The sequence below is a fragment of the Portunus trituberculatus genome, chromosome 10 (assembly GCF_017591435.1).
Source record: "Portunus trituberculatus isolate SZX2019 chromosome 10, ASM1759143v1, whole genome shotgun sequence".
In the NCBI taxonomy this organism is placed as follows: Eukaryota; Metazoa; Arthropoda; class Malacostraca; order Decapoda; family Portunidae; genus Portunus; species Portunus trituberculatus.
The window spans coordinates 2584333-2596952 of NC_059264.1; the positions used below are offsets into that span (position 1 = coordinate 2584333).

At 43.0% G+C, this 12620-nt stretch overlaps 1 protein-coding gene across 1 annotated transcript in view; it reads left to right on the forward strand.

Annotated features, from left to right (window-relative positions):
* LOC123502080 (thiosulfate:glutathione sulfurtransferase-like) overlaps positions 1-12620 on the forward strand; it is a 16965-nt gene continuing 4345 nt past the window's right edge. The window contains exons 1-2 of the mRNA XM_045251237.1: positions 1-290; positions 2003-2260. Coding sequence (XP_045107172.1) covers positions 239-290; positions 2003-2260 — 310 coding nt within the window. The 5' untranslated portion in view covers positions 1-238. The remainder of the gene's footprint in view (positions 291-2002; positions 2261-12620) is intronic.

The following is a 12620-nucleotide window of genomic DNA, read 5'->3' on the forward strand; positions in this document are numbered from 1 at the left end:
GAAGAAGACTGAGAGAGGAGAGGATCAGCCGAGGCAGTACCGGGCTACGGCCCTTAACCACCACCACCACTACCACCAGCTCGAAGATATAGTGAAAATAACGTAAAAAGAAACACAGGAGGAGGTTATAACGTTACGCACAAGAGATAAAGTACTTCGTTACGTAAATCCACAAGCTTTCGGTATTTTTGTTGGATTTCGTTAGTATTTTTGTGAGTTTTTGAAGGAAATTGGCAAGATGGAAGCGTTTGCGAGGACTCTTACCACACTACCCCGCCTGACTTCAATGAGTAAGCATCCCGTGTTGTTATCGTTGTTTCTCTATAAATACTGTTTTTCCCCTCTTCCCTGTTTGTTTTATACAGCTTTTTGTTTCCGCATTGTTTTCCTTGTGTTTCTTTTGCTATCTTGTTTATTTTTCTCCTTTCTCATGTGTTCTAGAGCTTTTTTTCTTTTATGTTTTTCTTATTTTTTCCTTTCTATGGCTGATATTTCTTTCCTGTAGTTAGTTTTTATTTTCCCTTTTGTTTCTCGTATATACTGTATTCCTCCTTTCCTCTTATCCTCTTCCCCTCACCTTCTCTCTTTTCTCTTCCCTTCCCTTCCCTCCCACGCATCATCGCGGGACTTCGTTGTTATGTCATGGCATCGATCAGTTCATTCTTCTTCCTCTTGCTCTTTCTCTCCTCGTCCTCCTCCTCCTCCTCCTCCTCCTCTTCTTCCTCTTCCTTCTTCGTTGTTTTTATCTTCCCTCGTTTATTTTTTCCTTTCTACTTTCCTATTTCTCTCTCTCTCTCTCTCTCTCTCTCTCTCTCTCTCTCTCTCTCTCTCTCTCTCTCTCTCTCTGGCCTATATCTGTCCCAGGGCATCTACAAATGTTACTTGGGACCTTGAGAGAGAGAGAGAGAGAGAGAAGGGGGGAGGGGGGAAAAGGGACACTAACCCCTGCCTAGTATTATCAGTGGCCTTTCTGAACGATAAGAGATCATGCAAAGTAATCATTTGAAGTAGTCCTGAATTATCATCACTACTACTACTACTACTACTACTGTCTGTGTGTGTGTCTGTATGTCTGAGTGAGTGTCATTGCTGTTTATCTGTTTGTAACCTTCCAGTGTGTCTGTCTTTCTATCTCTTTACCTTTATGTGTGTCTTCCTGTCTGTCTGTCTGTGTGTGTGTGTGTGTGTGTGTGTGTGTGTGTGTGTGTGTGTGTGTGCTGGAAGTGTTTACCAATTTACCTATTTAGTCAAATGGGTCAGGGATGAAGCACAGGAAGATAGGTTAATAAGATGCTAGTAAGTTTGTGTTAGTGAGGTAGCAGTCTCTCTCTCTCTCTCTCTCTCTCTCTCTCTCTCTCTCTCTCTCTCTCTCTCACCAATGAATTTAATAGAACAAACACAAAATAAGTCAAATTAGTAAAATCTTTAATAGAAACAACTGTACATGAATAGATAAAAAGATAGATGGATAAGATGAATAGATAGATAGATAGATAGATGGAGAGTGAGCATATATAACATTTAGAATTAGTAATAACAGTAATAACAGCTAATTTTAACAAGCCATACTACGTAACAAGTTCGCAACAGCCTTCTCTATCTAACAACTAGTACGTTTTCTCTCTCTCTCTCTCTCTCTCTCTCTCTCTCTCTCTCTCTCTCTCTCTCTCTCTCTCTCTCTCTCTTCCCTTCGCTTTCTTCCTGTTCCTCTCCCTATCAGATATTTTTCCCTCCCCCCTCTCCCCTCTCCCTCTTTCCATCTCCCCTCACCCTCTCTATCACCCTTACATCCCCTCTCCCCGTCCTTCCCTCCTTAACACCTCTCCCTTCCTCCCTCCCCATCATCTCTCCCATCCTTACTCCCTTCCCCTCCCCAACAATTAACCCCTCCCCCATCATCTTCCCTCCCTCCCTTACTCCTTCCATGACATACCCTTTCCCCCTCCTTCCCTTCCTCTCCCTCAAACAACACCCTCTCTAACACCACTCTCTCTCTCTCCAGCGTGTGGGTACTGTTGCCAGCACATCGCGCACTCCAGCACCACCACGCCCACTACCCAGTACACCTGCCCCGGCACCCACCACGCCCTGCCGCCCACGCCCACCACTACGCCGCCCCGCAAGATCAACAGACGCACTGAGCTGGACTTCGAGGAGCTGAGAGCGCTACAGGTGGCTGGAGACATCGCGCTTATTGACGTCAGAGATTCAACGGAGAGGGAGAACTATGGGGGAATTCCTGGCTCTCTCAATATCCCACGTGAGTTTTTATTTTATTTATTTTATCGTGTTTTTTTGGGTTTAATGCTGTTTTTTTCGTTTTTTGGGGTTTAATGCTGTTTTTTCGTGTTTTAGGGGGGTTTAATGCTGTATTTTGAGGGGTTTATGCTGTTTTTCGTGTTTTGGGGGATTTCATGCTGTTTTTTTTCGTGTTGGGATTTAATGCTGTTTTTTTTGGGTTTAATGCTGGATTTTGGGGTTTATGCTGTTATGGGGGGAATTTAATGCTGTTTTTCGTGTTTTGGGGGGATTTCATGCTGTTTTTTTTTCGTGTTTTTAGTTTTTGTTTATTTATTATTTTATTTTATTTTATTTATTTTATTGGGTATGGGGAGGTTAAAATGCTAACGGAAGGGTTCATTTATTTGTGTAAGAGGGGAAATAGGGCAAGGTAGATCAGGAACGAATGTAAAGAGGAAAAGGAATAGGTTAAAATGATAAAAGAAATTGTTCCACTTCGTTGCCAGTCCCCGTGCAGTCTCTCTCTCTCTCTCTCTCTCTCTCTCTCTCTCTCTCTCTCTCTCTCTCTCTCTCTCTCATCTACAGCCTTTAAATACCTAGAATGTTCTCTCTCAACCGTACACATAGGTAGAATAACAGTCTCCTCCTCCTCCTCCTCCTCCTCCTCCTCCTCCTCCTCCTCCTCCTCCTCCTCCTCCTCCTCCCAGTCATATGATAGTGAATGTACCGGCGGGGGGAGGGGTAGTTGACTAGTTGTACCGGTATTTCTGAGCCAAATTCGTGACGCATCTTGGGGGGGGAGAGGTGTCCAAGGTTTCTCTCTCTCTCTCTCTCTCTCTCTCTCTCTCTCTCTCTCTCTCTCTCTCTCTCTCTCTCTCTCTCTCTCCACACACACGTATAGCCCTATTTTTTATTCCATTCCTCCTCCTCCTCATAAATTATTCTCAAATACAGTACTTTTCATCCTCCTCCTCCTCCTCTTCTTCTTCTTCTTCTTCTTCTTCTTCTTCTTCTTCTCAACACATTTTATTGGTCACGAGAGAGAGAGAGAGAGAGAGAGATTATTGTGTTCATTTTATTCTCTCTCTCTCTCTCTCTCTCTCGTTTTGTGGGTGTCTGGCGCCGGAGTGTCGGGAATGTGGCGGTGAAGAGCCTGGGGGAAGGGGAGAGGAAGGGGGATGGGAGGGGGAGGGAATGGGGAAGAGGGGAATAATGAGAAAAAGAAACCGTTTGAAAAAGTTTGCCAGATGAATTATATGGACAACACGTGAGAGAGAGAGAGAGAGAGAGAGAGAGAGAGAGGTTATATAAGTAAGAATACCGGAAATGGAGTGGTTGACTACTACTACTACTACTACTACTACTACTACTACTACTACTTGTTGCTTCACTATTGTCTAGAATTACTGCTTGTGAAATAACGCCTCCTCCTCCTCAGAATAAATATTACTAAGTCTCGAGTGTGTTCTTGCTCTCTCTCTCTCTCTCTCTCTCTCTCTCTCTCTCTCTCTCTCTCTCTCTCTCTCTCAGTACACGTGTATAACACTAATTTCTCCCCCCGCCTCCTTCTCTTTTGTGTGTGTGTGTGTGTGTGTGAGGGTAAATGACCTATGGTATGAAATGATAGTAAAACTTTTACTACCTCTCTCTCTCTCTCTCTCTCTCTCTCTCTCTCTCTCTCTCTCTCTCTCTCTCTCTCTCTCTCTCTCTCTCTCTCTCTCTCTCTCTCTGACTCAGCCAAGGCTCACTATCTAGTACGCAAGGACACACACACACACACACACACACACACAGATGGGGGGGTATCACTTGACACACATAGTGGCTGATAACACATGATAATTTTGTGATAGAAAGGAGAGAAACAAAAAACTGATTAAGTGGTTTGCTTACACACACACACACACACACACACACACACACACACACACACACACACACACACACACAGTTGTAGTAGTAGTAGTAGTGATAGATAATGAGAAGATAGGAATTGTTAAAACACACACACACACACACACACACACACACACACACACACACACACACACACACACACACACACAGTTGTAGTAGTAGTAGTAGTGATAAAATACAGGTAATTGAGAATTGAAAAGTCTCTCTCTCTCTCTCTCTCTCTCTCTCTCTCACACACTCACACACACACACACACACACACACACACACACACACACCGGAAATTTGGTACACTGCTATTTGTACTCTGGTTTCGTAAATAGAGTACATTGCTTGATTCATTCTCTCTCTCTCTCTCTCTCTCTCTCTCTCTCTCTCTCTCTCTCTCTCTCTCTCTCTCTCTCTCTCTCTCTCTCTCTGACATTCGGTGGAAAATAGTTAAGTGGGTCTCAAAAATAGTATTGCGAAAGAGTAAGTTGGCCGGTCACTGACATTAATAGTATTGGTAGTCGTAGTAGTGGTGGTGGTGGTGGTGGTGGTAGTAGTAGTAGTAGTAGTAGTAGTAGTAGTAGTAGTGATGTTTCAGAAGTTTAGTAGTAGTAATAGTAGTTGTAGTAGCAGTGATGTTTCATAAAGTTTAGTAGTTGTAGTGGTAGTTAGTAGTGGTGGTGGTGATAGCGGTAGTAGTAGTAGTAGTAGTAATAGTAGTGGTGGTGATGGTGGTGGTAGTAGTAGTAAATTAATGGCTACAAGTCTTCACTATTTTAATCCCCCACATGAGTTAGTGAAGCTGTGTAAAATCACCAAATAGTCACCAGAATGAATATGGAACGCGTCATGGTACTGAAGGGGTTAGTGAAACATATAGACATACAGAAAGACAAAGGGAAACAGACACTAAGAACAACACAAGCTTAGGACGAAAGAAAGAGAAATTTAAATAGGAGAGAGAGAGAGAGAATGACGAAGAGAAGCATTGTTACCAGATCCATACCACGCATACCTAGAGTACTGGCACCATGCAGAATACCATCATCATCATCATCATCAGTTTGCATTGTTTAGTGGTTTCTCTCTCTCTCTCTCTCTCTCTCTCTCTCTCTCTCTCTCTCTCTCTCTCTCTCTCTCTCTCTCTCTCTCTTTCTTTATTTTCTTCTATATTCTTCCTTCTTCCGCTTTCCTTTCTTCTTTTTATAATTTTCTCCTCTTATTCACTTCTTTCTCTTCCTCCTCCTTTTCATTATTTTTACTTTTCCTCATCTCTCTCCTTCCTTTCTCTCTCTCTCCTTTCTTTTATCTCTCCACTATCCCCTTTTCGTTCCATTTCTGTATCTACTTTTCCATTTTCTTTATTATTCTGCATTTATTATTCTTTCTTCCATTTCCCTGTTTATTTTGTTCCTTCGTACCTCATTTCTTCCTACTCCTATTTTTAACTTAGGTATTCCTTTTCCTTCCTTTATTTTCCTCTAATATTTTTTTTATTCTAGATTTTCTATTTTTCTTATCCCTAACCTCATTTTCCTTCTTATTTATCCTACCTATGCTTTCCTTAGTTATATTTTCCTAGCACGCCCTATTTCTCTTCCCTTTCTTTCATTTTACCTGATTTTACCTTCTCTTCCCTTCCCTTCCCTTTCTCTTCTTTTCTTTCTTTCTTTCTTTCTTTCTTTCTTTTCTTTGTTTCTCTTCCCCTTTCCTTTTCTCTTCTCTTTATTTTCTTTGCTCTCTCTCTCTCCTTTCCCTTCTTCCTTCTCTTTTCCCTTCCTCCCTTCCTTCTCTCCTCTCTGCTGTGCTCTCGTCTACTCCCCTCCCCTTCCCTTCCCTCCCCTACACACCGTCTCTATTCCTCCTCCCAACTCTATTAAACTCTCAAACATCTCTCCCTATTCCTTGTTTCCTATTACCCTCTCTATGCATCGGCCAGTGACCTGTTATTACCACCACCACCACCACCACACGCCACGCCCTCGCCACACTGCAGGACTGTTGTTTACGGTCAGGCTGCGCAAAGCTGGGTTAGCAGAGGGGGGTAGGGTTAACTCCACGTGTAAGGTACGAATTGGGTACGTTGGAAGCTGCGTTGTGGGTCGGGGAAAGGGAGGATGGGGGATGTGTGTGTGTGTGTGTGAGAGAGAGAGAGAGGGGGAGGGGGAGTGGGTGTTAGGGTGGGTGTGGGGGGAATAGGGAAAGGAGGAACGGGGGATAGGTTGGTGCGCATGCGTGTGTGTTGGGGAGGGTGACGGGAGAAATTGTGTTTGGGGGGTTAGGTGGTGGTGGTGGTGGTGCATGACTGGCTTGCTTGCAGGAGGGAGGAGGAGGAAGAAGAAGAAGAGAGGAGGAGGAGGAGGAGGAAAAGGTTTTGATAATAGTAATAGTAGTTGTAGTTATTATTATTATTGTTGTTGTTGTGAATAAAAGAAAAAGAGAAAGAAAATGACACCACACCATATTAGGTAAGAGAATGGGAATGCAGGGAGATAAAAGATTATATAAAGGGTGACCTGTTATCAGTGGATGGGTGAGAGAGAGAGAGAGAGAGAATGGGTAAAGGGTAAATGGGTAAAGGGAAGATGGAGAGAGGAGAAAGTGATAGGTAAAGGGAATAAGTAGAGGGAGGAGGAAAGGGTTGAGTAAAGGTTACCTGCCACACCTTTCTGACCTTTTTACCGATGCAAGGTCATGGTATGGTCGAGGAAATGGTCTGGTAAGGAGGGAAGGTCATTATGTCTCCTTGTTTCCTTCCTTCATTCATTCTTACTTTCTTCCTCTTTCTTTATTCCTTCATTCATTCTTAATCTTCCTTTTCATCCATTTTTTTTTTTGTCTGCTCTTTTTTCCATCCATCATTTCTTCCTTTCGCTTTCCTCCCCTTCCTTCCTTCATTCATTCATTCATTCATTCATTCATTCATTTCATTATTAATCTTCCTTCTTCCATATTTCCTTCCTTCCTTCCTTCCCATCCATCCTCATCTCAGCAGCCAACACACACACACACACACACACACACACACACACACACACACACACACACACACACACACACACCTTATTATACAGGTGTGGAAAGCTGCATAAAACACCTGCCTTTTGACACCACCACCACCACCACCACCACCACCACTACTACTACTACTACTACTACTACTACTACTACTACTACTACTACTACCACCACCAGTGTAAGCGAAACATGATATAAAAGAACGTAGAGTTATTGTTCCCTTTTCTGAGTTTGTTTGGAAAGGTGCCAGACTGAAATGATCTGTTTTGAAGTGCAGTGGTGGTAGTAGTAGTAGTAGTAGTATCCATCATCATCATCATCATCATCAATACCACTACTGCTACTACCAAGCTTCACACACACGCACACGCACGCATACACCACTTTACTGCATCTCACCGTTCCCTATCACATCCTCCTCCTCCTCCTCCTCCTCCTCCTCCTCCTCCTCCTCCTCCTCCTCCTCTTTAATAAGTCACCAGGTACGCAAGTATTGACCGTGCAAGCAGAGAGAGAGAGAGAGATTCCGCAGTAGCAACAAAGGAAAGCTCTCTCTCTCTCTCTCTCTCTCTCTCTCTCTCTCTCTCTCTCTCTCTCTCTCTCGTTCAGAGGGTATTGAGTACGCTTGTATTGATCAGAGAGAGAGAGGAGGAAGGGTGGGTGGGTGTTTGTGTTCGTCCTGCCTGCAAGCATGTCAGCCCCCTCTCTCTCTCTCTCTCTCTCTCTCTCTCTCTCTCTGCTTGTTCTTTTGTTTATAGTAAAAATGCGAAGAGGAGGAGGAGGATTCAAGATGGAGGCGGTTTGTGTGTGTGTGTGTGTGTGTGTGTGTCCGTGTCCCCTTTGTTTACTGTCCTTCAAAATTGGTGTAGGGGCGTATTATGTAAGGACAGACACACAGACAGACAGACGGACGGACGGAGAGAGGGAGAGGGAGAGGAGGTGTATCTAGGCAACGGAGATTACATAATGGCTCTCCTCCTCCTCCTCCTCCTCCTCCTCCTCCTCCTCCTCCTCCTCCTCCTCCTCCTCCTCCTCCTCCTTTGTTACCACCATCCCCGCTCTTCCTCTTTTTTCTTTCATCTCGTCCCTTGTGAGATAGAGAGAGAGAGAGAGAGAAATATTTGAACCTCTTCCAATAGTTATCCTTAATGTGTGTGTGTGTGTGTATGTTTGCGAAGGTCAAGTGTGTGTGTGTCCTCCTCCTCCTCTAGTAGATAGTTTTCACAAACAGCCTAGTAAGGACCTAAGGGTCTGTTGCTGTTTGTCCTCCTTTGTATTCCTCCTCCTCCTCCTCCATTCTCTTGTAGATACACACACACACACACACACACACACACACACACACACACACACACACACACCCCTGAAGCGGTTTCAGTACTACGTGTCAACAGTCTCTCTCTCTCTCTCTCTCTCTCTCTCTCTCTCTCTCTCTCTCTCTCTCTCTCTCTCTCGTGGCAATTTGAGGGAGAAATGTAGCATGGAGGGAAGGAGGAAAGAATAGGAGGAACAAGAGGGAAGAGTGGAGAGAATTTATTTCCTTATGCATTGAAAGAGAGGGAGAGAAGGAAGGAAGAGAGAGAGAGAGAGAGAGAGAGTAAAGGAAGGTAATTTAAGGAGACGAAAGAAAGAGATAAGGAAAGAAGGAAGACTAAGAGAGAGAGAGAGAGAGAGAGAGAGAGAGAGAGAGAAGGGATACACGTGTGTTTTTTAGAGGCAAAAGAAAATGTACCGTTTGTTTATCAAGTCAGCTGATCATGTGCGCGTTTGGCAGGACACCCACTGGAGAGAGAGAGGGGGGAGAAAGTTTTTAATTGTAAGTGGCCTGAGTTCTATATCCTGTCACGTTGAAGAGTGTGTGTGTGTGTGTGTGTGAGAGAGAGAGAGAGATTTTGCACTGCTTTCAAGACTATTATTGTTCTGGGTGACTTAACCTACATAGTGTGTGTGTGTGTGTGTGTGTGTGTGTGTGTGTGTGTGTGTGTGTGTGTGTGTGTGTGTGTTTACATAACCTTGTCCATAGATAGGATAAGGAAGCGACCTATTTACCTCCTTTCTCATCTCCTTTCTTTTCTTTATCTATTTTCCTCATTAATTTTATCTCTCTCTCTCTCTCTTCATCTTATCTTCTCTCCTTTCCTTTCTTCGTCACCTTGATATCTTCTCATCTCCTCACCTCTTTCCTCTTCTCTTCTCTTCTCTCCTTTCTCTCTCTCTCTCTCTCTCTCTCTCTTCTTTTATTTTCTCTTCTCTTTTTTCCTTCCTTTTCTTATTTTCCCTTATTTCTCTTATCTTCTCCTTCATATCTTTTCCATTTTCCTCCATTCCTCTTCTCTCTCTCTCTCTCTCTCTCTCTCTCTCTCTCTCTCTCTCTCTCTCTCTCTCTCTCTCTCTCTCTCTCTCTCTCTGTCACACCTCAACACAAACAGCCAGGTCACAGGTCGGTCTCTCTGCCCTTCATAAAGTCTTGAGTCTTCCTGTCCTGCTTTCTCATCCCATTACTGATACGTGGATGTAGGTGACGTGGTGGTGGTGGTGGTGGTGGTGGGGTGGGGAGGCTTTCATAGGTGTGTTTGTGTGTGCGTGTGGCTTCGTTTGGTTGTGGTTGTGGTGGTGTTTGTGGTCGTGTTTATATTTCGTGACTTTTTTTTTTTTTTTTTTTTTTTTTTTTTTTTTTTTTCATTGTTTTTTTTTCGTTTTTCTTTACTTTTTCTTTGTTTTGATGTTTTTTTTTTTTTTTTTTTTTTTTATTTTCCTTATTTCTGTTTTTTCTATTTAGTTCTTTAATTTTCATTTTTCTTTATCCTTCTGTCTAGATTTCCTTTTTTTTTATTTATTTTCGTTTTTATTTTTTTTTTTTTTTGCCTTTCCTGTGTCTGTATTTATTTATTTATTTATTTTATTTTTTCATTTGTGTTTATCTTTCCTTCGCTATTTCTTTCTTTTCCTTCTTTCGTTTCTTTCATTCCCTCGCACCTCTACCTTCTCTTCATTCCTCTTCATTCTTTCCATCTCCTTTATTTCATCGTGTATTATTTCTCTCCGTTTTCTTTCTATTTCGACACTTTGTTATCTAATATTCTCTCTCTCTCTCTCTCTCTCTCTCTCTCTCTCTCTCTCTCTCTCTCTCTCTCTCTCTCTCTCTCTCTCTCTCTCTCTCTCTCATTAACTCAATTTTTTCATGTCAGTAATACCACCCATTAACCTTTTGAGGGAGAGAGAGAGAGAGAGAGAGAGAGAGAGAGAGAGAGAGAGAAACCCGCCTATACCACAGATTAAGGCCACAAAAACGAGGCGAGACGAAGACATAAGCCTATTAGATTATGTATTGCTGTGACTTCCGCCTTGAGAGAGAGAGAGAGAGAGAGAGAGAGAGAGAGAGAGAGAGAGAGACATGAGAGGAGAGATGGAAAGGAGAGATAAAGCTTAGGAATGAAGGAGAGAGTGAGTGAGATTAGGTGGAGAGGAGGAGGGATGGCTAATGAGAGAGAGAGAGAGAGAGAGAGAGAGAGAGAGAGAGAGAGATAACTAGTAGAAAAGAGAGAAAAGGTAGAGAAAGATGTGTAGAAATGGAGAAAGAAAGAAGAGATGATGATAGGAGGAGGAGAAAGGAAGAAGAAGAGGAGATTGGAGGAGGAGGAGGAATGGAGAAAAGGAAGGGAAAGAGACATTAAGAAGAGATGATGAGAGAGGAGGAGGAGGAGGAGGAGGATGATGATGATGAGAGTAGAAAGAGGAGGAGGAAGAGATGAGAAATAGAGGTAGAGGAGGAGGAGGAGGTAAGTGGAGGTAGGGAAGCTTGGCAAGGGCAGGCAGGCAGGAGGGCGGGTTGACAGGGTACGGCATGGCGGAGCGTAACCTTGAAGTACGATAATTTAAAAGTTTGTGCACGTTTTTCATGACTAAAAATTGGTTCATCCCACGTTATTTTATTTATTTGTTCATTTATTTATTTATATTTTGTTTGATACGAATAAATATAACGTTCTTATTTTGCCACAGGTTATTTTGTTTGATTAATTATATCTTGCCTATACACACTATTATAACGAGAGAGAGAGAGAGAGAGAGAGAGACAAGCCCGTACAAGTTATATAACCTAGCCATTTTTACAACCACCGCCATTTGGTGCTCCTAACTTTCCTCCGCGACTGACTGGCGCCACTGTAACCTTCTTTGTGTGTGTGTGTGTGTGTGTGTGTGTGTACTGTACGCCTGTTGCTACCTTGCCCCATTAACTACTACTACTACTACTACTTTGCTGCTGCTACTACTACTACTACTACTACTTTGCTACTGCTACCACCACCACCACTTTGCTACTAATAGTACTACTGTATGGTCTCTCTCTCTCTCTCTCTCTCTCTCTCTCTCTCTCTCTCTCTCTCTCTCTCTCTCTCTCGGCGCCAGGCAGTCAGCCAAGTCCGGTTCTTACCAGTTTGGGCGTATCACTTACCAGATTTGGGGAGGCCTCTCTCTCTCTCTCTCTCTCTCTCTCTCTCTCTCTCTCTCTCTGGGGTCAACAATTCTCCTAGTCTCCTTGGCGTTCCTTAGTGCTTTGATCCCTCGCTGTTTCTCTTTCTCTTTGTTTTGTCTATCTACCTCTTATCTTTGTCTCCTCTGTCTCTCTGTGTGGCTAAGTGTTTCAACAGACGCCTCTCAACACTTTTTTCTCCTTGTAAGTCTTCCTTCATTCCTTCAGTTCTTTCTTTCTGTTTTTTATTTATTTTCGTGTTTTCCTATCTTCTCTCTCTCTCTCTCTCTCTCTCTCTCTCTCTCTCTCTCTCTCTCTCTCTCTCTCTCTCTCTCTCTCTCTGGTTTCTTCTTCATGTTGTTTGTTGTTTTCTTCATTCTTTCTTTCTTCCTTTGTTTTTTCTTCTCTTTTTACTGACCATTTCTTAATATTCTTACTAATATTGTGTGATCTTCCTTCTGGTTTCTCTTTTTCAACTCTCTCCTCCTCCTCCTCTTCATCGTCGTTATCGTTGTTGTTGATTTTCTTCTTGCTTTTGTTCTTGTTCTTCTTCCTCTTCCTCTTGTTCTTCTATTACTCCTCCTCCTCCTCCTCTTGTTCTATTACTACTACTACTCCTCTTCCTCTTCTATTACTCCTCCTCTATTTTATTCTATTCTAATAATTCTCACTTCTTAGTATTCATGTACGTATATTGCATCAGCTGGTTGTCCTTCCTCCTCCTCCTGCCGTCCTTGCCTCATCTCGTCCCTGTCACCACCTCACTATCTCTGTGCTGGGGGCCGCCTGGAGGTCTGTGGATGGTGTTATCTCTCAACCACGCCCGCCAAATGGCTCACTTGGCGGCGGTACTCTGGGGGCAAGGCCGATGACACACACACACACACAGATTAAACGAAGAAATTTATGGTTCTCAATATTTTCCTTGCGTTTTGAGAATGAATTGTAAAAGGAAAGATGAAAAATTAATAAAAGTAATGAG